The sequence below is a fragment of the Cheilinus undulatus genome, linkage group 7 (assembly GCF_018320785.1).
Source record: "Cheilinus undulatus linkage group 7, ASM1832078v1, whole genome shotgun sequence".
NCBI lineage: Eukaryota > Metazoa > Chordata > Actinopteri > Labriformes > Labridae > Cheilinus > Cheilinus undulatus.
This window is the reverse complement of record NC_054871.1, coordinates 15,649,525-15,672,990: the sequence shown is the minus strand read 5'-3', so window position 1 is coordinate 15,672,990 and position 23,466 is coordinate 15,649,525. Positions and strand designations below refer to the sequence as shown.

The window sequence follows — 23,466 nt, the reverse complement described above, 5'->3', positions numbered from 1 at the left end:
ATACTGTAGTGGCAAAAATGCTATATCATATATCCATACTTCAGGTGTACTAAACATTTAGGCCTACCTGTGGTATTATAATTGAATTCAAACCACTGCATATGGTTATCTTATAAATGGGTATGGAATCTTGAATTATCAAAAAGACCCCAAACAACAGTAGACATATATAATTTGTTTAACTATTCAATGCTAAAAATGTACTTTGCTCATTTCAGATTTGACTACCTGTAGCACAACGCCCTGCAGCCCCTCCATGCTTAGAAGACATTGACGTTCATAGTTAGCTTACATTTCGTGCCTGTATTCATGAAACTGAGCCAAAACAGAAGCAAAACAGGTAACCTACCTCTTTCAAAACACATTTCTAGTTATAAAGAGGCGTTGGTGAAGTCCAGCTTTACAAATATGATTCAGTATTTCACTCTAGAGAAATATTTTGATGAAGTGCTAAACAGCAAGCGTGGTAAAGGTAGCAGGAAGTGACACACCTCTTTGTTCATTTCAGGCTTTAAATTTATTTTCAAAAGTGAAATAACCTATCTATCGATAATTTATTTATTATATACTTAGAAAAATAAATACTAAACTATATTTTTGTGTAAAGAAAGAGGTGGGGAAAAATATTTTGTTAATGCGTCACACTCGCCAAAACGGGAGATTTTTTTGCCTCGTGACTTCCGGTAGGCAACCAGTTGCGCGATTTCACGCAGTTGGTTTTCTCTTATTGGACTGGAGTCAGTGAATCGTCTCTGAACTGAGCCGAAGACAGATTGACGAACCAAAATGTTGTCCAAGTAGTGGTAAGTGTTATATCTATGTTTAAGAAGCGGAATAGATGCCACTAGACTCTGGTAAATATCAGTGCAACGAGTTTAACGGTTGAAAGCTCAAACAACGTTAGCTGAGGTTAGCTACATGATGGGTCCATACCATAGCTAAAATATTTATATTAAATTTCATTTCAAGTTCTTACTGAGTAAAGTGTTGCATTAATATTATTCAAAGAAAATATTCTTTTCAGGTTAGATGTGAACAAAGTTAACACACGACATTTTAATACAAGAAGTCCGTCAAAAGAGAAGCCCTGTGGTTTAAAGGAGGTTTGTTGGTTGCTTAACAACTAATTGTCCATTACGTGGTTAGTTTGCTTTATTAAAGCAAGAGCTGGGACGCATAAGAATGCATGAGTTAGTTTACTTTATGGGTGAAACCAGGAATTTTGTTTTCTGAATTTGTGCTGGCTAACATAGACAGCAGACAATGTCAATTTTGCTGTTTTTTAAAATTACTTACACCTTCAGTCTGTTTTCACATGATGCTGACTTTTGTGTAAGATTTTTAGGCTAGTGTTTTTGTAGTGGATATTGCTTTGAGTTGTGGTCCCAACTGATTGGACAAGAGGCATGCCCTAAGTGACTATTGGAGAGAACATCATCACCGGGTCTTTTCCCTTCTGCTAGGTAGTTTTTCTTTCTTTCTCTCGCTTTTCTTAAATCAACCACACAAGGACATCAAATTTTCCTGGTGTTGAAATAAAACTATCCTTCTAACATACAAGTGAGTTAGTGGAGTTACAAAACAATCCACTGTTGATTTTTACTTTTTACAGCCATTTGCCTCTTGGATAACTTGTTTAAAAGCAATATCTCACTTAAGGTTGAGAATGTACTGATGAATATCCATCAGAAAAGTTATCTGTGGTATGAGGCGGCATTACCAAATCACAGCAGGGATGGTATTCAGAAAATCCCTCCATCTCATGTGTTGTTGCTTAAAAACTGGATTCTGGTCAGTCTGAGGGCTTTTATCAAGGAAAAGAGAGTGCTTTTGGGGATTCAAAACATAATCTTTGCCTGAGTGGTGTCAAGTCTGCTTAAGGCCTGGGAATTATGGAACCTGCCATAATACTATAAACACAATGGATCCAATCTAGCAGCTTGTGAAAGTTTAATGCACCATGTTTCTAACACGTGGAAGCAGGGCTGGAGTAGGGAATAGAGAGGGGAGGTGGGGACACAAGACCAATCTGCTTTTGTCCCCAGTAATTATGTTCTGGCATCAGTGTACTTTAGTCAGTTAATTCAAATTGATTGGTCGTCTCACTGTGTTGTGCATGAGGTTTGGCTCAACTGAAATATATATACCATTTGCTTGAGAAATTAATAATCCATCTGATTAATTAACTCAGTTTGTTTTGTAATAGCTGTGGTGTTGATGCCTGGGGGGAATTTAATTAAAATATCAGAGGCCAGACTGTGCAGCATCATCATGTGATGGTATTTATGTCTAGTCAAAGTGTTGTGGTGTTTTGTCCACAACTCTGCTGGTTTAGTTAAACAGCTGCTGCTGCATGTGAGAACTTTCACATGGGCCAACACCTGAGATATGGGTTTGGCTTCCATCCTCAAACACCAATCCTGTGTAAGTGGTGACCTGAAATTATTCTGCCTGGTCTGACAACAGATGGATCAATAAGTGTCATTTGAGGACAATGAGGCAGTAGCTATAGGTGGAGTTCAATTGTACTGTAAGCTGGTAAATGATGGCAGCTGGTGTTGGGCTTGGTTTGGATGTAGCTATATTGACATTATTCTTTATCGGAATTGGATCACATTTCTTTACCACAAGAAGAGCAAATCAGCCATTTCAGCTTTTTGGAAAATGCGTTTTTGCTCTTTTCCAAACCAGCCTCAACATGAGCTTGCAATAGTTATTGATGGGGTTTAATTGCACTGCAAGCAGATATACAATACCTGCAAGTGGAATTATTAGATTGGGTGTAGCTACAGCTCAGTTTTATCAGAACTGGACAACATTTCTTTTGAGTTTGTTTCACTATCGGACTGTTAGCAATGATAATGGCTGCTGTGTAGAGTTCACTCTCTGAAGCTGCACATATCCACTACTTCATAAGACTTCATAGTCCCCCCCCCCCCCCCCGGAAACACAGACTATGGGCAATTGCCCAGATGGATGTGAGACATATCAGTAATCTAGGCATGTCAGGTTGAGGCTACAGTGTTCTTGTGAAAATGTACTCATGACAATTGTTTTTCAATTATACTCTTTCTAGATAGCAACAGAGAAAATTTATCAGTTGTGAGTAAACAAAAACCAGTGCCAGTATTCCTCGTGGCTCATGGTCCTGTGAGTATTGAACATGGGCAGCTGTAGTATCACAGAGGACTGCTGCATGTGTGAGAGTGAGAGCAGAGTGAGTTCAAGTAGAGGTTTACAATATGTGGGAAAGGCTGTGGAGGAAAAGGGGATTGCCAAGCTTGACAGTAATGAGTGGGAAATGAGGTTTCAGTTTTACATGGACTCTGCCTGGGAATTCAGCCCTGGGAAAATGTCTGATCTCTGTTTCCTGTGTTGAGCTGTGAAAACCCTGAAATGAAGTATTATCAGGCAGTGGGTTCAGGACTTTGCCCATGAAGATACTCTGTCAGTGTATTGCACTTCAGCGCCAAGTTTTTTTTTAATTGTTTCAGAGAAATTTAAAGGGATACTTCAACATTTTAGCAAATTCACCCATTGCGATAACTCCTATAGTCTTAGTAATAGGTTTGTTTCCTTTAGTTGTCGGTGCAAGCTGTTTCCAGATCTGGGGGGACTGATATACCAGCTGCACAGCTAATGCTATGGAAGAAGACGTTTTTTTTTTTTGCATTCCCTCATCAAACTCATCAAATACACAATCCAACAACTCCAAAACGCTCTCGTGGACAAGTTGTTACCTGTACATTCACCACTCTATGAAATAATCATGGAACATTACGAGACAGAGATGTTTTAAAGTTAAATGCAAAGCCGGAACTACTCTCCAGACATGGCTGCTGCACTGTGTTACTCCGCCCAGTGGTTTACTCAAGAAATAGTTTTGAGTATTTGCTTCATGTGTCGTAATGTTATGTAATTATAAGTTATTTTTTCATAGCATGGGGAATGAATATTTGCAGATAAATGAGAAACACTCATTTAAACAAAATGAGCTTTTTCAGGAACTTCTCACAATTCACCGTGTTATTCTCTAGTGTGTTGTTTCCTTGTGTCCTAAATCTCCCCTTAATATTTGTGCACAGAGAAATAAAGAAAGAAGAATGTATCTGCAGCCGACTTGAAGGTTAAATACAGAAAGTGTTGTTGTTGCCATTTCAGGGAGAGGGTGAGTCATTCATGCTGCTTTTCCAATTGATTGTTAGGGGGATGCCTCAGTATGTTCTAATGTGGAGGAGCAAAGTATTTCCTGCAGTTTTGGGAAAACACCAACCATTTGGCTTATCCCACCCATCAGTTGTGATGTAATTTATTCATACCCGTTATTTTGATAAGGATATACACTATATTGCCAAAAGTATTCGCTCACCTGCCTGTATATGAACTTAAGTGACATCCCATCCTTAATCCATAGGGTTCAGTATGACGTCAGTCCACCCTTTGCAGCTGTAACAGCTTCAACAGGCTTTCCACAAGGTTAAGGAGTGTTTTTATGGGAATATTTGACCATTCTTCCAGAAACGCATTTGTGAGGTCACACACTGATGTTGGACGAGAAGGCCTGGCTCTCAATCTCCGCTCTAATTCATGCCAGAGGTGTTCTGTCGGGTTGAGGTCAGGACTCTGTGCAGGCCAGTCAAGTTCATCCACACCAAACTCTCTCCTCCATGTCTTTATGGACCTTGCTTTGTGCACTGGTTCACAGTAATGTTGGAACAGGAAGGGGTCATCCCCAAACTGTTCCCACAAAGTTGGGAGCATGGAATTGTCCAAAATCTCTTGGGATACTGAAACATTTAGAGTTCCTTTCACTGGAACTAAGAGGCCAATCCCAGCTCCTGAAAACAACCCCACACCATAACCCCCCCTCCACCAAACTTTACACTTGACACAGTGCAGTCAAACAAGTACCATTCCCCTGGCAACTGCCAAACCCAGACTTGTCGATCAGATAGCTAAATCGAGAAGTGCAATTCATCACTCCAGAGAATGCGTCTCCACTGCTCTAGAGTCCAGTGGCGGCGTGCTTTACACCACTGCATCCAACACTTTGCATTGCACCTAGTGATATATGGCTTTGATGCAGCTGCTTGGCCACGGAAACCCATTCCATGAAGCTCTCTATGCACTGTTCTTGAGTTAATCTGAAGGCCACATGAAGGTTGGAGGTCTGTAGCCATTGACTCTGCAGAAAGTTGGCGACCTCTGCACACTAGGCGCCTCATTATCTGCTGACCCCGCTCCGTCATTTTACGTGGCCTACCACTTCGTGGCTGAGTTGTTGTCGTTCCCAATTGCTTCCACTTTGTTATAATACCACTGACAGTTAGCTGTGGAATATTTAGGAGCGAGGACATTTCACAACTGGACTTGTTGCACAAGTGGCATCCTATCACAGTACCATGCTGGAATTCACTGAGCTCCTGAGAGTGACCCATTCTTTCAGAAATGTTTGTAGAATCAGTCTGCATACCTAGGTGCTTGATTTTTTTTATACCTGTGGCCATGGAAGTGATTGGAACATCTGATTTCAATTATTTGGATGGGTGAGTGAATAATTCTGGCAATATAGTGTATCTAGTCATGTTCTTTTCCTCCATGTGTGGGCTTTTCACATCACAGTTGGACTTTGCTGTGGAGAAGTAGTATAGAACCTAATGCTGAACATCTTTGGGCAATAAATTCTTAACCTGATATCAGAATTTGATATTTCTTTTTTACATGAAGCTAGGTGTTTGCAAAAAAAAATTTATATCATGCAATAGGCTTTATATATTAGCGGAGTGTCAGAAGGTGTCAGGGCTGCTCATTTTAGATAGAGAGCTCAGTGGAACTCTGAGGGGGTTTTAGAGTTTTAGGGGGTTTTTCTGTGGATAATGATGCCCTACATGAGGAAAAGAGGAGATCATGTGCTTTATTAAAACACTCATTTAACACTCATTTTTTTTCTCTGCAGAGGTGTTTTTGTACATACATGCAGTTTGTGTGATTTGATTATCTGTGTTTTATTTGCATGCACATAGGGAATGGGCCAGTGTCAACATAGGGAAAAACTTTGATGCATTATCTCTAGTATATTTTGGCATGCATGTGTTGGCCCTAAAACATACAGTTCACAGGACAGCTCTGTATACTTCATCATTGGAAAGACCAGAATGGCTCATGACAGTCTACTAAACTCAACAGAGTTTTCAGTTGATCATGAATGACGAATTTATCGGCTATGTAGGAGCCACTAGTATTTTTGTTTTTTTTAAATGGTTTTCACATTATTTAACCTGTTTAGTTGAGAGGGTTTGAATCTTTTCTTTTGACCATTGTCATAATAATCATAATCTTTTGGACTTTTGTTTGAATTATTTTTTGTCACTCTTATGTTGGGTAAATTGTCAAAACTTAAACTGAGTTTGATTCTAAATGTAGACTGTCGTTTACAGGTCATGATCTTTGATAGCCAAACTGAACTGATAGCTGGCTTTGTCCCCCTGATTACAGTCCAGCTCATTGTAAAAACACACATGACCATGACCACTATGTTGAGTGGAGTTTTTAGCCTCTTTAGCTTTAAGAATTTTCACCTAAGGCACTACTGTCACATCCATCTGTGACCATGTTCAGCCATTTCTTTTGAATATTTTTCAAAAAGAGTTTTTTTTTTTTTAAACAAGCCCTCAAGTTGTGACTATATTAAAGTGTCACCCTCGATTAGGGATACACAGTATTATCAGCAGTTGTAGTATTGGCAGGTATTTGCTTAAAAAGTAAATTATCAGTATCAGCAGATATGGACATTTCTGATATTTACAACTGAAATTGGCAAAAAAAGACATCTGCCTATATCAGCTGTAAATATTGGCTGTATGAATGAATAAGTTAGTGGATTTTTAGGCCGGACCACCAGACCCACGTCAGCTGAAGTCTTTTCCATATTTATCATCATTCCCCACAAATTTGAAGTGTGTTTAAAATGACTGAAATTTTAGGTCTTAACTACATTTAAATATCAGTATTGGCTAAAATTAATCCCGGAATATCAGATATCAGCAAAAACCTGGTATCATGCATCCTTACCCCAAATACTTGTAAAAGGCCACTGTCCCACCACTGACTACCTCCATCACTGCTGTCTTCCATGTTTGTTTTCACTGAGGGAAAGACTCCCCCCTCCACTGATTCTGTTCCCCACCAGCACAGAACTGTGTTGTGTGTTGCTCCTGAATGACATTAAGGCACGTTCAGTGTGACCTGGCAGTTCACACTGGGGTTGAATTCCAAAAGATCAGATACCTATCTGATTTATTACCACATATGAAAGTGGACTGAATCTGATATGAGAAGAGGTTCAATGTGAATTGTGCCGTTTACACTGTCGGAAAAAAAACAGATATGAGTCACATATAGGCAAATCAATCAGATTTGCTTCACTTTTACCTGCAGTGTGAACATCGCCTTGGTCTCTGAGCAGCATTTTTAATCATAGCTGCCACAAATACATTTTAAAAATTATTCTATTTCTTTTTTTTTTCCTAAAAAAATATTATAATGACATACAAGGATTTTGGCCAAACATTTTATCAAACATTTAAAACATTAAGACTTAAGCAAAAGAAAAGAACAACGTGGAATTAGTTAGGACCAAGTTTTTCTCCTATAGACTTCTGTGTAATTAAACCTCTATCCTCCTGGCTCAGACAGCAATGTGGTGAATCTGTGGGCTATGTTTGATTGTTGTTTGGTTCATAGCCTACATTTAGTTAAAAAGCCTGACATCATTATCACTGGTCATTCTGCTAACCTCAGGATGAAAACTTTTTCCTCTTATATCATGATTTTGAGTCTGCCTCATGACCTACTACATTATGTCACAGGCAGTTTCAGTGTTCTCGCTACCCTCAAGTGCTGTCAGGAAAAGCAGATCTTAAAAATCTACACTCCTATTTTAAGAGGCCTCATGAATTATGGGTGCAGCATTAAATGCGTCATTGGGAGGCCTAGCTGGGCTCCTACCAGCACGTCACAGCACACACACAAACTCACACACACATAACCTATATTAATAACATTCTCGTGGGTGTCCAGCCAACTTGGAAATGATCCGCTGAGCAAGTGGAGGCGAATTCTTCTCCTTTTTTGTCTGATATGAGTTCAGCTGTGGGGTCTCTTATTATTTAGCTACAACTCTTGATTTTCTGATTTCACCTTAGCTTCAGGCAGATGAGTAAATCAGCCCATTGTCTTTACCAGGGTAATTTTCTTGTTGAATGGAGACAAAGTCAAATTGATATCAAATTTTAACTTCTATAACTTTGTATAAGATTTTCCATTTGAATTATCCAATGAGACTGTAAGTGTAGAACTTATGCATGTGCTATTTCTAATACCCCTTGAAACTCCCTGCAGTGAGCTCATCTGGCTCCATTCTGTCATCTCAGCTGGCTGTCCAAGCAAAGGCCGGTTCTCTCGGGATAAGCCTAATTTAAACTTCTCCACTGTTTATAGATAGAAGCTGATTGTATAGCAAGTTTGGGCTCTGTTTATTTAGGCTTTGCTCTTGTGTGGAAATGGTAATTGGTTTGAGTAACAGGAACTTATCGGAACCGTGTTGACATACTGGGGACCGTTACAGAGACCACAAACTGAACCAGCTAACTATCAGAAATATGAGCTCATATTTTCCATCCCCAGCTATGAGGCTTCAGAAAAGAATTGAGTTTTCAGAGGGGGCTCGTTACTGGGGTAGACTCTGAATTAGGTTTTGGGTCACTGAATCCAGAATTATGGTGTGTTTTTGATTAAATTAGTGCTGCAGGGCAGGAAGCTGGAGGGACACTCTTTCATACAAGACTGTAAATTAAAGTTTTAAGTCCCTGAAGCTGATTTTAGATTTGCACTGAACCAGCTCCATAATGGTTCCTTTTAGTGGCTAATAAATTGTTTGACTAAATATCCTCTAGTTCAGTGGCTCTCAACTGGTGGGTCAAAACCCAAAATGGGTTGCAGAGCTGTTTTCAGTGGGTTACAAATGTTCCTGGAAACAAATATTGTGCCAGAAAGAACTCTTTTTAAACATGTTTTTTTTGTCTTTTTTTTTGTTATGTGCTGGGTGAGGTCTAAACTTTACTACTTTTCATGAAATAAATCCAATTGGTCAAAAATATCAGAAATTGGGTCAAAATTTCTTCTTTGGGAGTTGATGGTGGGTCCTGAGGGTCAACCAGTTTAGAAGCACTGCTCTACTATGACCCACTTTTTTGCTGTAGCGTTTATAAAGCAATATTAAAACTTCTGAGTGATTGATGGTGTCACTTGAAAGCTATGTTTTTATTGTCATCATACTAATAAAATTGTAAAACAAAGAGATGTAAAATCAGAAAAACAACACAAAAGAGTTAGTTCAGACCTCTATATACACAGGTCCTCAACACAGCTATGGGCTTGACTCTGACCCTTTGCTTCATGTCATTATCCATTTTCAGAATGTCAGGGGGAAAAAATTCCCTGTCTAGACATTTTTATAAAGCTGCTTTTAAGCAAATGGCCATATAAGTACTTAGAGTGATGAACTGATAATAATACCACCAGTGGCCTTAGACTAAACAAGCCAAATTCACCTATGAGCTGGCAGTCAGCCTCTTTAGCATCATCAAGTAATAGGGAAGTGGGTGCTAATTACACAGAAGTCCTCCCTGCTAAATGAAGTGTGTATGTGTTTCTCTAGATGTGTATGCTCACCCCACCCCCCATGCCAGGCAGGGCAGCAAGTAGGGTAATGATGTAGAACAGTGTGTCTGGCAATACTAACAGACAGAGAGTATGAGTGGCTGGGTGGCACGTAGGCACTTGACATGGCACCCTGCCATCACCACGCCTTATCATCCTACATGCCTTCCCCAGCTACTGACCGGAGTGAGTTGTTTTGGTTTGGCTGCACTCACTGCTGCCTAATCGGTGGGTGGTTGTTTGTCTTCTCTGTGCATTAAATGACTAATCATCGTCCCTCATCAGACCACTTGGGGGTGGGCAGAGATGGAGCAGGGTGGAGGTTTGTAGGGATGTTGCCTGCTGTGTGCAGGAAATCGCATGAGGCCTTGGTGCGTTGGACGTGACAATTGCAACATGAGCCCATGGAAGTCCATGTATGGAGATGAAGTTTTCTTGAAGGCATCATTTCCATGAAACCTATACTCTGTGAACACATTCCTTCTGCAAAGGGTAGTATGCCTAAGATGGTTACAAGGATTACAAGGATTATATATAGAGGTGTGTTGTAAGATGGGCTGCAATTATTTTTGATTATTAACAATCTATTAATCAGACATTTTTTTTCTTTTTCTCCTAAAGCCTTACCTCACTCATATACATGTATACCTGAGATACTGTCTGTCAGTAGGCCATCGCTGTAGCCTACTGACAGACTTTGAATGAAGGACTCTTACTTAAAGTAGGAAGCTATCAGTGTAGGAAGAGTATTTTTACAACTACCTTTGGCAAACATTTTATCACAGAACAGCTACAGATTTAACCAATAACAGTTCTTTACACCTCTTGATGAGGGTGAGCCTCAGCCTTCAAAGCTTATTGATATTATGACACATTTCGGATTTTGTCACTCACTGCTTGGCCGAGCTGTCATTAGCTCTTTGAAGATCGTTATCTCATTATCTGTTCATCTCTATTTCTGATTTCTGATTTTCTGAAAGGAGAGAACCACATTGTATACACACACACATATATATATATATATATATATATATATATATATATATATTCATGATTATGAATAAAATGCTTTTGTTGAATTCGTCCTGTTGAGGCATCTGTTATCCTGTCTGTGGAATGGCAATGAGATGACAAGCCGATGATTGAAGCAATTATTTTATTATTTTAATGCTGAAAATAGTTAATTCTTGAAAATATCTGTATCAACAATTTCCACTCAGCAGTTGTGGTTCACATTATTTATTTTTCAAGAAAATCATCCCAAGTTTTTTGAGGTTAGCTACTATTTACTAGGATAATAAATACAAGAGAAGCTGTGAGCTTTCACATTTAAGGATGAATGCTCCAACAACAATATAGTTCAGCACCAAGTGTTGCAGGTGCCAAAGAAAAGCACAGTTTGTGCAAGTTTGCTATCTTTGTTTCCTGGTTTTGTTGAGGATGGAACTAGAGCACATTTGATGAATGATGAGAAATTCAGGGACTTGCAGTGGCATCACTATGCCTCATCCCCTACGCCCACTGGGTCTTCACCTGCCAGATAACAACAGTTTGCCGCTTGTCCTTTTTAACTGTACTCATAAAACAACAGTGCCGACCTATTTCAAACAAATTCATCTTTTGGGTTTTAACTTGTCAAAAAAATGCTGCTAGATAGCAAAGAAATGCAGAGATACGTATGTTACAGAGAAAAGGAGAATCAGTGCAATACTGCTCCCCACAGGTGAAAAGCATGAACAAAGGTGAAGAAAAAATAGGTCAAATGGTGTTTGGGGGGGGGGGGGGTATATTGGAAGATTTCATTCTGTTCTGCCACTATAGATTTCTAATTCTAAGTTAAGTTAAAAATGATGCATTGGCATGATTGGTAACAACTGCTGTTGGCAAGCAAAATAATGAAAACAAACTATTAGACATTTCTGTTATATCTTAATGTGTATAATTATATAGATATACAAAGATACTGACTCAAACGAAATAAAAATAATTACAGTAAAATAATGCCTAACATAAAATAAATAAATCATATAACTGCACAATTAGAAATTGTGCACAATTAGAAATTGTGCAGTTAAGTGTGAACTGAAAAAGGATAATTAACTAAACATAAAATTTTAAAAGAGATTTATGTGCATCTTTGTGAAGTAGTCATTTTTTGGTTAGTACTTGCTTCCTTTCAAAATGCCAGAGACTGCTCAGCTGTCAGGAGAGTGTTTCACTGAGATAAGGCCTGAAGAATGTGTAGTAGAGTCACAGGGTAAAGTCATTGGTTTCACTACACTAATTTTTTTTAGCCGACCTGTACCTCAAAAAATAGTGATTCCCAACCCTTTGGTTAAGTGTTGAAGGGAACCAGTGAAATGAATATAATGAGGATACCAAGAAGTCAAGAATATATAGTTTTTATATTGAAGATGTTCTTGTTACCCTTAATAATCATGATATATGTTTTGTGATAGCACTGATACTTGCAGTAACAGTTTAACCGTTTCTATATACTCTTTGGAGCAGTTTTACAAGTGAATCAGAAATGAAGAGGCTGGAGGGTACAGTTTAGAGCACTACTTCAAAGTAAACAGCAGATGGCAGCAACAGCCTATCTTTAGGATTTTTGTTGAGCAGTAAAAAGAAAAGTCCTTTTTAATCATCAAATAACTGCCAGGACTTTATTTTTTGTGTTCTTTCTTACGTTACAGGAAGTTTATTTATGGAAGATTTATTTAAAGTGTATGTCTTTTGTGCCTTAAATACAGACCATGTGAATAAGGCACTTCCTATATTCATGATAAAATCCTTCAGGGTGGAAAAAAAAACAATTATCTCAAGCCTTCAAAGCTCCAGTGAATAAGGATTATTGAAAAACATAAAATAAAGATTTTAAATTAACCTCAAAAATCTAATATAGTGTATCCCTAAAAAATAATTTTCACATTCATCAACACTCTCAACAGTGATGGGAGTTGTAGCTGAAATGCTCCTGAGTAATACACTTACTCTAACACCTACTTTTTTCAGTAATTTGGTATTTTTTAATGAGCAGCATGCATGTGTCTCAATTAGTTGTGTTTTGTCATTACTGCAAAACTTGAGCATAAATTAAAAAAAAACATTGAAGTGTGTGTATGTGTGTGTGACTGTACTGCAGAAAAGGACATGTTGACCTTCACTGCCCGACTTGTCTGGGCTCCTAGTCTGCTGTGACCACATTACTATTCCTTACAGGTTGTGTTCTATATGATGGGGACGGGGAGCATTCCTTGTACATTTGCAGTGGTCAAGTTATTTGCCAGCTTCAGCGCACAGGCAAGATTGTCCTCTTAACAGTTCAGTGTGGTACAGTCCTGGCTTACTCCATATTCATTTTCTCTTCCAGCATATAGTCTTTGTCTTCAGTCCATCTTCTCAGCTCCGGTCCCTTTTGTCTAGCTGGGGTTAGCACAAGGAGGTCCATGGACAGAGCTGTAAATGGCTGAGGAGCTGTGTACCGGCTGGTTTCGCATCATTGCAGGTACAGTAGGGGAACTCCTTTTTCCTGACCTTTCAGCATGATGCATCACCCCAGAGACAGTGTGGAAGAAATGCATGCTTAAAAATTGGAAACATAGGTTAGTTTTGTCTCTATTTCCTTTTCTTTTTTTCTTTTTTTTTTTTTTGGGGGGGGGGTAGCATATTGGTGATACTGTTACTTAAAGTAATAATATGTCAAGCTAAAGGTGTGAGGGAGAAAGAAGCAGGAATTTGCATGGTATTCAAACACAAATCTTTCATTTAAAGGTAAATTCAGAAAAATTGCTAAGCTAATTTTACAACATACAAAGTCAACTTAGCTGTGCATTCGGATAGAAATTATTGCAGGAGGACACTTAAATGGGGGTCTAATTTATTTGCATTTATAAATTACTGTAGTTTTGATAGTATCCATTCACATTTGACTTGGATGGAACTGTCTTGTATTTGAAAACATGAATGTTAGCAAATCTGCTGAAAGTCAAAATGGCCCTATTTGCAAGGTTTTTTCAAGTAAGTAAATGACCTATCATATTTCACAGTAAATGACATTTCTATCTCCCTTAATTCAGGCTGTTCCACTCCACTGTACTTCCAAAACAGAGCTTAAAGGGCATTAGGCTTTATTTAGCAAATCCTCCCTCCCATCCTCCTCCCTTGTTCTCCACTCCTCCAATAGCTGGCATGGCAGCAATCTTCAACAGCTCAATCATTCGACATATAACTTTGATTTTACAAGTAAATAGACTGACACCCACTAGTTGTCACAATAGATTATAAGTACATTTCAAAGATGTTATAACAGTAAACTGTAAATACCCACAGTATTTTTAACCCCTTAACACCAGCAGAATAGTTAAATATACCCAATGATTCTCAAATAACACTAGATGGCAGTGCAGGAGAAGATAATGGTTGTCTCACAGTCAACTAAATTAACAGAAATGAGAGAAGCCAAAAATGGAAGAGGGAATGATTAAAACGAACAACAGGATGCAGAAAAACAAAATAAGCAGAGGGTTTCCAAGTAAATAAATACAGCTTTTGAGAGAAGGAGGAGAGAGAGATACGAGGGGGAAGGGAGTTAAAACGGGGGCAGGGTGGAGGGTGAGGACCCTCCCTTTGGGAGCATCTGCTGGGTGTTAGGACAGAGAAGCTGGGTGCGAAAGGACAGAGGGATGAAAGGAGGGAGGAGGCAAGTGACAGATTGAGCCACCCAGAGGCAGCTTGACCAAAATAACAGGGTACAAACAGGGAAAAGGGAGAAATCAGTAAATGAAAAGAGAAGAGGTGATAAATGAGAGAGGGAGAAAAAGAGATTTTGGAGCAAGGGAGTCATCACATGGGATTAAGCATGACTGGGGAGGATTCATTGGGCATGGACAGGCACACAGCTGGTTCTTGTTTAAGTATGGCAAACATGTAGATAGAGGGATGTTGTGTACTTACCTGTCCCTCTAGAGGAATCTAGATCACACACGGTTTCTCATAAATGCAGTTAAAGTTAATGTGCAAGTTAATCAAACAGATCATGTGACAACTGATACACATTACAACTACTGTTCTCTGACAGAATATTTAATCTATAAATATTTACTCATACGTTATTTATTGCTATATCTCAGTAGGTTGTGTTTTGAATTATCATTATTTGACCTACATTAAACCAGAAGATAACATTTTTAGAATTAAAATCTTCTTTTTAAGAGTGCCCTGGCAATCTCTCTCTCTGGTTTGTCCAAGAGACAAAAAATGGTGACCCCTGATTTATCCTTTTTAGACCGTTTTTTTGTTTGTTTTATTTTTTAGTGTATATACTTTTTTGAATTCAGCTTTTAGCAGCATTGTAACTGTTTTGTTTTGAAATATTTATAGATTCACTCCCTTTTTAGTAAGTCCAATGACTATTTCAGACTGGGTCTATACTTGCTGTAGTATCTCCCTGCTGTCACTGCTCTATCTTTCTTCACAAGTTTTACCTCCACAATCTTCCCAGCGAGTGATTTGATTCACTGTATAGCCGGCGCCAGGAATATTTTAGAATAAAAATGCTCTTCACTAAGGAGCTAAGTTCCTCTATAGAAATGCTAAACCAGGCTTTTTGTAATTGTAGTATTCTAATCAATGTGGAAACAGAAAGCTCACACCATTAAAGTTTTACAGCTTTATTTAACCGTCATGGCTTTATCAGGGTAATTAGGTTACACACTGCAAACATATTCTATGGAGATGTTTATCTCCTTTACAAGGTAAAAATGTCTTATCATTTTTTTGTCTATTTTTGCAAAGAGATGTGCATGGATAATGGAAAAAACATATGTGAGCCTCCTATCTTTAAGATTCTCAACGTGTGAGATGTGTCTATCAGGCTGCTCGAAAGCCCTGCTTGTTACCATGCACAACGAAATGAAAATGGAGACATGGCACAGCTGAGATTTAGCTGAGTTGCATCCAGTCTGAAACAGCCTGAATTTATTATTATAAGGGAAAAAAGGACCAAAAACTGCAATGAGGTAACATGGAGAAGCGAAGAAATATATTTCTTTTTTGGGGGGAGAATGTGACAGGGAGCTCTACCAACTTTGAATCCATTTGCAATTCCTGGACGAAGACTGAATATGGAACCTCTTAAAGCTCTTTTGGCACAAAAACTGTGTTTTAAAACACATAACACTGACCAAAAAGCCTGTGGGCATTTTTACAGAATTGATAATTATATTTGATTAATTAATTATATTTTTTAGTCATAGCTTTAATTGATGCAATTACTACTGCTTTCCATGTGCTTTTTATTCAAAGACTTTGATGCTAATTGAAATTTTGAAATTTTCTTTCTAAAGTTTTATATGTATAGCCATGCAAAAGATACAATAAAATTTTAGTATCATGAAGTGTATCATTTTGATTCACAATGAAACAGGATATTTATTCAGATTAAGTGCAAAAAAATCTAAATGAAGTTTTAAATGTATACAATATTTGAGTGTTGCATAATTTATCAAATCACAATCATAATGTCAGGCTCTGCAATTACATAAACTCATAAAAGTGTCAGTAATGTTTGTATTTAGTACTTATAAAGTTTACAAAACTGCCTGCAAAAAGGCCTTTAAGTTTAGAGTAGGGCCACTATTGTTCTGTAGAACTACCTATATTTTCTAAAAGAAAAGCTTTTATTTAGCAGTACTGTAAAAACTTCAGGTTTTTTAGTTTTTATTTTGTCTTACGTTTAGAATTACACACCTCACCTCAATACACACCTTAATCTGATCGCTAGGGTCATTGAAAAACTACTTTGACTACCACAACTCGTGCATATCTCTTATTCGAACAACCAAAATTGACAATGCTCTTAGATGGCTTGCTGCATTAATTCCTGATCTATGTTCTGATTGAAAATGTATGGAAAAATGTCCTTTTTCTTTGTTTATAGGTTTTGCCTGATTGTTAGTCTTCTCTGTTCTTGAGTTTGTGTGTAACATTCACCTCCCTTCCCTCTCCAACCCTCTTAGAAAATAATTTAAGCACACATCCCTCTGCAGAGGCTCTTGAGTCATGAAACCTTTCCTGCATGTTGGTCACAGTTATAGCCTGCACTGCTGTAACGTCACGCTGATCGATCCTCATTTCTAAGCATTGAGAAAGCACAGACTCGATAAAAGAAAGAGACTGAAAGACACCGGCAGAGAGGGGAGGAGAAAGATGGGAGGGAGCAGGGAATAGGAGGAGGGAAAGAGAGAGGACAGGGTGAAACCACACCTTATTGCAAGGGGGCGGGACACAAGCAGAGGCACACAGTATGCCACTACAGGAATAGTCACTGCATGAGGCTGCTGGGAGAGCATTTAGTGTTGTTTTATTTTTTTTTTTATCATGGAGTCTGTGTTTGTGTGTCCTGAACATGGGCTGTCACTTGGTGCACACCTGCATGTTACTCTCTCTGCAAGCTAATAATTGATGTCATTCACCGCTGAGCAAGCTCGGTACACTGCACTGACATAAGGTAGGATGAAGGGGAGGGGTGCATGTGCTGTATGTTTTTGTGTGTTTAAAATATTTGTTTATCTTCGGTATTTACTCTGTACATGTCTTGTGGCATCCCAGCGCCTCTATTTGGATGTGTAAATACGTCCGTGTGTTTTTAGTGTATGCATAGGGTTATTTGTCAAGCAAGAGAGGTTACTAATGTAGCGTTCTCCTGGGCCATGGTGTCAGGAGCCTCAAGCTGCAAGCCATGTGACTCCACAAAGAGTTGTAGGGATTGGCTGAGGCCATCTCTGACCTCAGCAATTTGCCTCCGCCCCTACTCAACACTCCCACCTCCCCCCTTCCCTAAACACACATACACACACAACACTCCCTCCCTGTCAGTCTCTCCGCCCCCCTCCCTCCCTCTCTCTACCCTGCTCCTGTTATTTATTTTTTTCCTCCAGTTAGACTCTCCCCCTCCTCTCAGCATCCTCGGCTGTAGGTTAGAGCCGCAGTAGCAGCAGCAGCAGTAGCAGCAGCATCCATGGCTTAAGCCCCAGCTCTGATCGGCAGCTAGCCTAGCCAGGCCCCTACCCCTCCTCTCTCCTCTTTTTGTCTCTCTATCTCTCTCTGCATCTCTTTCCCTTCTGGGATAGCTGACAGGCAACGTCTGGGGGTGTTTGAGGCACATAGTTAGCCAGGGCGTTAGCCACATGCACACGGCTGCTCTTCTGCCCATCAGTTCTACTGTATCTCTCTGGTAACCGGGGGCTTCTTCTCCTCTCCCCCTCCCGCCACCTCCTGCTTTCATTTCAGGCTCCTTGGAGATAGAGGAATGCAAATCTGCAACCATGATGGAAGGTAAGATATTCTCTTTTATAATAATGTAGTTATGTTTTCTGCTGATTTCCAAGGTAATCCCCCTTGACGTCCTTGCCCTCCCGTGCTTCATCTGCGGGCCAGTGTGCATATGTCTGTGTGTGTATGTTTGGGACGTTCAAATGTCATAAGCTGCCCGGCTATTTTGAGTGCATACATTCCAGTGACTTGCACGTTATTCTCAGGAAAAGGGCACAGCCACTGAATGTCTACCACAGAGACACAATGGCAAGACTAATTGAACCGTGTGTACCTTTTGTCACTAAGTGTGTTTAGTGTCTGCATGTGGGTGCAAATGTCTGAGTACCCCCAACCCCCCTATTTCTCGCTTCCCATCGTAAAGGATTATTTGGATTTATTGTGCAGGACGGCTTATGTGCCCAGCTGGCTCACTACTATGAATTCTCTTTGTATGGCCTTCTCTGAAAAAACATGCACACTCACAGACACGCAGCACCGTATGACTCTGCTCACACTTCATTGCCATTTTACTCAGCACTTGCATGTGGATCATACGTCTGTATGGGGGGATGCATGCGTACATTTGTACCCACCCATGGTTGGACTGGTCCATCTATTTTGGGTTGAACATAGGGAGGAAAGAGGAAAATGAGGACTGTTTTAGTTTCATGTCCCTTTAATTGATGACATCATCAGAGGGGAAGGCCAGTGATGGAGGGATGAATCCCTACAGCTCTGCAGCTGGCACACGAAAGCCTCCATCCATCCATCCATCAGTTTAATATGCCAACTCATATTTCTTTTCTTTCATGTTAATCTGTCATCCTGTCCTGAAGCCTTATGGCCATTTATCCATCCAGTACAATGTAGATATGTCGACTTTTACTGAATTAACCTTGAGTTATGTAAGCTCTCACTGTCAACGATGCTCAAGCAATGTTCTGTGGCAGTGACCATGTGGAAATAAGCATCAGCCATTTTTGCTTGGATCCCTGCAGTTGTGCATGTGTTGTCGTTAGGTTATTTTTGACATGTCATCAAAACATTTTAAAGATATTGTCAGCCAAGCCTGTTTAATCTGTTTCATTTAGTAAATAAACACTGTATCAGTATGTCTGTTCCTCAGGAAGTAAGCCATTAGCCAGTAGTCTGGTCGTGCTCCTGCTTGTTTTTGTCTATCAGTGCTTTTAAAGGAATTGTGTTGTTGTTACTTTGTATGTTCTTAGGCTGGCTGTCAGAGAGGTTAGTTCATAGCAGTAAGGTCATTCAAAGTAGAATGGGTATGTGGTGAGTAATAGCGGTGTAACGGTATGAAAAAATTTCGGTTCAGTATGTACCTTGGTTTTGAAGTCACAGTTCGGTACATTTTCGGTATGGTAATTAAAGCGAATAAAAAAACTGATTTTTTTGTTATTGTATTAAAATAAATAGGCTGAATAAATTACATTTAAATTATTAATAATGCTGCAACCTCCTTCCTAAAGGTCTTCAATGAATAAAAATATTAATTAATAAATACATTTTTGAATTACTAGGTTATTTAAGGTGATACATCGACATATTTATACCCATTCTTTAAACACTAAAATTTCCCAGCCAACTGGAACACATCATCATACAACCGTAAGTTAGCTTGTTAAGTATGCTAATTAGCATCTATCCTGTCTATTTCAACATGGACTTCAGCACTGGATTACTTTTTTAACCAATGGGACCTACTACAAAGTTTGGGAGAGCTTTTCACAGCCAATCTTGGCAGATAACTTTACCTATGATGCAGCTGCAGACATGATAGAGTCCCCTTTCTCCCTCCTGTGAGGCTGACAATTGAAGGTGCCACGTTTAGAATTAATTTGATCCGCTGGACAACGTGCTGTCAGTGACAGAGCTGCTGAATAATGTCAGCACTACTGCTGTTCTTTGTCCACTGTTGTATTTTACTGGAAAACAGAGTGTTCCTAAACAGGACACTTTTATCTGGGAAAATTCAGGCTGTTGATGTTGTTTGCTGTGGTTGTGTGGTTGCCAGGACAGTGTGACAATGAGTTGCACTTGGGTTTTCCGTCTGCGTATGAGCTTTGAGCCTCATGTACCCGTGTATCCGTACACGTCTGTATCAAACCGAGAGGCCTGTACTGAATCAGTACGATACGAATACACGTACCTTTACACCCCTACTAAGTAAGGACTTCATGTTTTTATTAATAATGCTATTTTAGTTTTGATTCTCTGTTATAAACCACTTTTTATGTTGAGTCTAGTTGCTTGAAACATGTTTCATTTCTGTAGATGTGTCATTAGGCATGACATCATTGCAACAGTAGCACTAAAAAATTTGATGTCCAGTGTAGCAAGCAGATTTAATTATACCTTTTAGTGGGAAGATGGGAGGTTATGAGACTATTTTCTAAAACAGCTTCATGCTTAGGTTCATTGCCAGCTCCCCATGGGTAGGCCTGGGCAATATGGCCTAAAAATCATATCACTGTATTTTTCTTGCCTTTGACGGTAACAATATTATGTCATGGTATTACAAAATTAAGGCTCTTTAGGTTTACTTCTGTCTAACTGCACTACGAGTTTCACATTTCATCTCTATCCTGCTGATTTGTGTTAAGCTACTAGTGACTTAAGCCATTTCCTGGTGAAGGCGTTTACAATAAAAGCGTTTCAGAAAAATAACAGCCGCAGACTTTGATTGTGAAGAGCTTGACGGAAGTAGTTCAGCGTTGATTTAGCTTAGCTTTGGCTGTCATACCTGCGAGTTTTTGCAGCTAGTTTTCATTAGTTTTTCTGCCCTCATTTTAAGTCGCAGCCTGGATCTTTGAGTCACTGTGGACTTCGAAAAGAAAGACATAGGTTATAACACAACATTAAATGGTTGTTTAAGCCGTTGTAAGATGAATAGCTGCAGTGCTGGATTCTACACAGACAGAGACCAGCCAAATCAGTACTTAGCTTGTGTTAAAGCCCCAGGGAGGCTGACAGAGACGGCACGCTGACTTTGTTGCAGTACAGCCATCAAACTTTGAGAGGAAAGAACACGAGTTTTGCCTGCTAACTGTGCATAGTTACAGCGGCAAGAGAGGGTGACATTTGATTGGTTACCTTGCTACAAGTAGAGCTAAACGTGCCAATGACTAGACTCAGCCTGTGCTGTCCATCACAAATCACCTGCTCCGCCAGCTGTGGGAGCGGATATGCCTCACGCGTGCATCACAGCACAACGTAGGCATTTAAACTGGTGATGACGGTGTTGCAAAATCCATTCAATGGCAGAAATTTCATCGGTGAGGGTATTAATACCGGTTTACCGCCCACCTCTGCCCATGGGGATACATGATTTTATTGCTGTGATGTCAGTATCGATTTCAGCTTAAAATGTTCAATTTCTTTGACTGATCGGAACATTTCTGGCAATTTTTACGACCAATTTATTAGCCTATGTGTATGAATATGTTTGTGGAGTCTTAAGAAGGACCAACAGGCCCACATCACTTGAAGTCTTCTTATTTGTTCATTCACAGTCCAGATTTAATGTGTGCTGTAAGGACCAAAGTTTTAGGTGTGACCTATATGTATGTATCTGTATTGGTATTGGGTATCAGGTATCTAGTATCTCATACCTGGTATCGGCTAATATGAATTTGTAAATATCAGCATATCAGATATCAGCAAATATCCATTATCATGCATCCCTAACTCGCCATTCCTGTTAGATAAAGGTCCCTGATTACTGACCATTCAGAGAGATGATTGGCATTTAAGTTTATTGAATGCAATTTTAACCAGTTGTATGGGCTAGTGCTACAGTAATGGCTCTCCTGAATGTCTGATTACTGCTGTAGTATCATGGAAAGGACATGATTTGGTTTGTCAGCCTGGAGCATGTTGCATAGACAGCAGTCAGTGCAAAATCACCGTCTGCCAGATACACGTCATTATACAAATTACAAACTACTCAGTGTAGGTGATCATTTATAAGATGACAGAGATGTGTTATCAGCATAAACCTACATTACACACATTGTTATCTAATAAGCTTATGCCATCTGTGCATGCAGGTTAACATTCAGAACAGATACTCTCAGGACGATAATAAAGGACGACATGAAAGTAATAACCCATTCTCTGTTTTCACTTTGGTTTCTTTTCTCTTCTCTATGTGGTTTTTCATTAGTAACAAAACCTGATTTCAAAGTAAATAGGTTTTACTTTGAAGTATTCCCTAACTATACATCCAGGGTAATATATAAACAGCTAATCTGGTATTCCCCCTCCCCTTCCCTTCATGCATGCTGTCTTGTCATCGACTGCATTTGTCACGAGCCAAGTTGTTAGGTAACAATTGTGAAGAAAAAAAAAACAGACAGTCTGCAAACTGCTTCCCTCACATTAGCATGGCTAGCTCAGGCTTAGCATTGACTGTGTGGGGGCAGGATTATAGTCAGGTGTTAAAATTGGATGCTAATCCTTGTTAGCTCTGCTTTTTAAAGCCCCATGCCATGGCCGGCATGGTTGTCCCTGGATAACTCACAGGGTAGAAAACATGGGACAATTTCTATTTCAATTCAAAGGGAGGGAGGCAGACATTTAATAGGCTGTGCTGGTAATATAGATAACGACTTTTTTCTCTCTGGATTCAGACAAACTGAATAAAGCAGGCTGAGCTAAATATAATTTTAGGTGTACTGTACCTTAAATAATTCAGTTATATTTTAGGGTCAAGTCAAATATATGATAGACGCCTTGAGATTCATTTCCACTGTGTTTTTCCTAACAGTAATTATCATAAACATTTACTATGAATTTCCTGGGTTTCCTGTAAGTGGGATTATTGCATCAGGGTGTTGGTGCACAGTGTTTTTACATCATTACCAGGCGGATGTCATTTTAAGTAACAAATCTCCTACATGCTTTCCTGTAGTCACGAGAGCCTGCGCTTGTGTGTCCTTTACTCAGCTCTCCTCAAGGTAATCATTCTGGTGCAGCATGGGATTCTTGTTCCAGTTTGACTAAGAGGTTTGGGGTTAGGAGGCGTATACATCCGCAAGACAAAAATTACGTTTGAAAGATCAAATTTCAATGTACCACTTTCAGACTAAAAAATTCAACATCAGTTAATTTCCACTTTGTAATCTCAAGGTTTCTTACAGAGACCAAAGTTGACACATTTTAGTTTTGTGGTTGATGGGTTTGTCCATAATCAGTCTTGGACTATCTCCACTAAATTTGATAAAAAGTTTCTATCACCTATGATCCAACTTTAGTTTTATGAACCACCATATTTGGTTTGAGTGAGAGATCTCAAAAAGCAAAGATTTAATGCTAGGACTATTATCTGTTTTTACTCCTGATCCACTGGAGGAAAATTTAAGTGTTTTAACAGCACATAGGAAACAATATCATGATATATAAAGCTGAATACCA

The 23,466-nt window shown here is 39.2% G+C and overlaps 1 protein-coding gene across 4 annotated transcripts in view; it reads left to right on the top strand.

Annotated features, from left to right (window-relative positions):
* The first annotated feature begins 277 nt into the window (after nucleotides 1-277).
* sgip1a (SH3GL interacting endocytic adaptor 1a) overlaps nucleotides 278-23,466 on the top strand; it is a 102,399-nt gene continuing 79,210 nt past the window's right edge. The window contains exons 1-3 of one of the 4 annotated variants that reach the window (XM_041790944.1): nucleotides 700-803; nucleotides 13,094-13,228; nucleotides 18,013-18,057. In XM_041790944.1, coding sequence (XP_041646878.1) covers nucleotides 13,186-13,228; nucleotides 18,013-18,057 — 88 coding nt within the window. In that variant the 5' untranslated portion in view covers nucleotides 700-803; nucleotides 13,094-13,185. Of the gene's footprint in view, nucleotides 341-699; nucleotides 804-4,100; nucleotides 4,169-13,093; nucleotides 13,229-17,034; nucleotides 17,231-18,012; nucleotides 18,058-23,466 lie in introns of those variants that run through there. The other 3 variants (XM_041790946.1, XM_041790948.1, XM_041790947.1) reach the window with 3 other exon arrangements.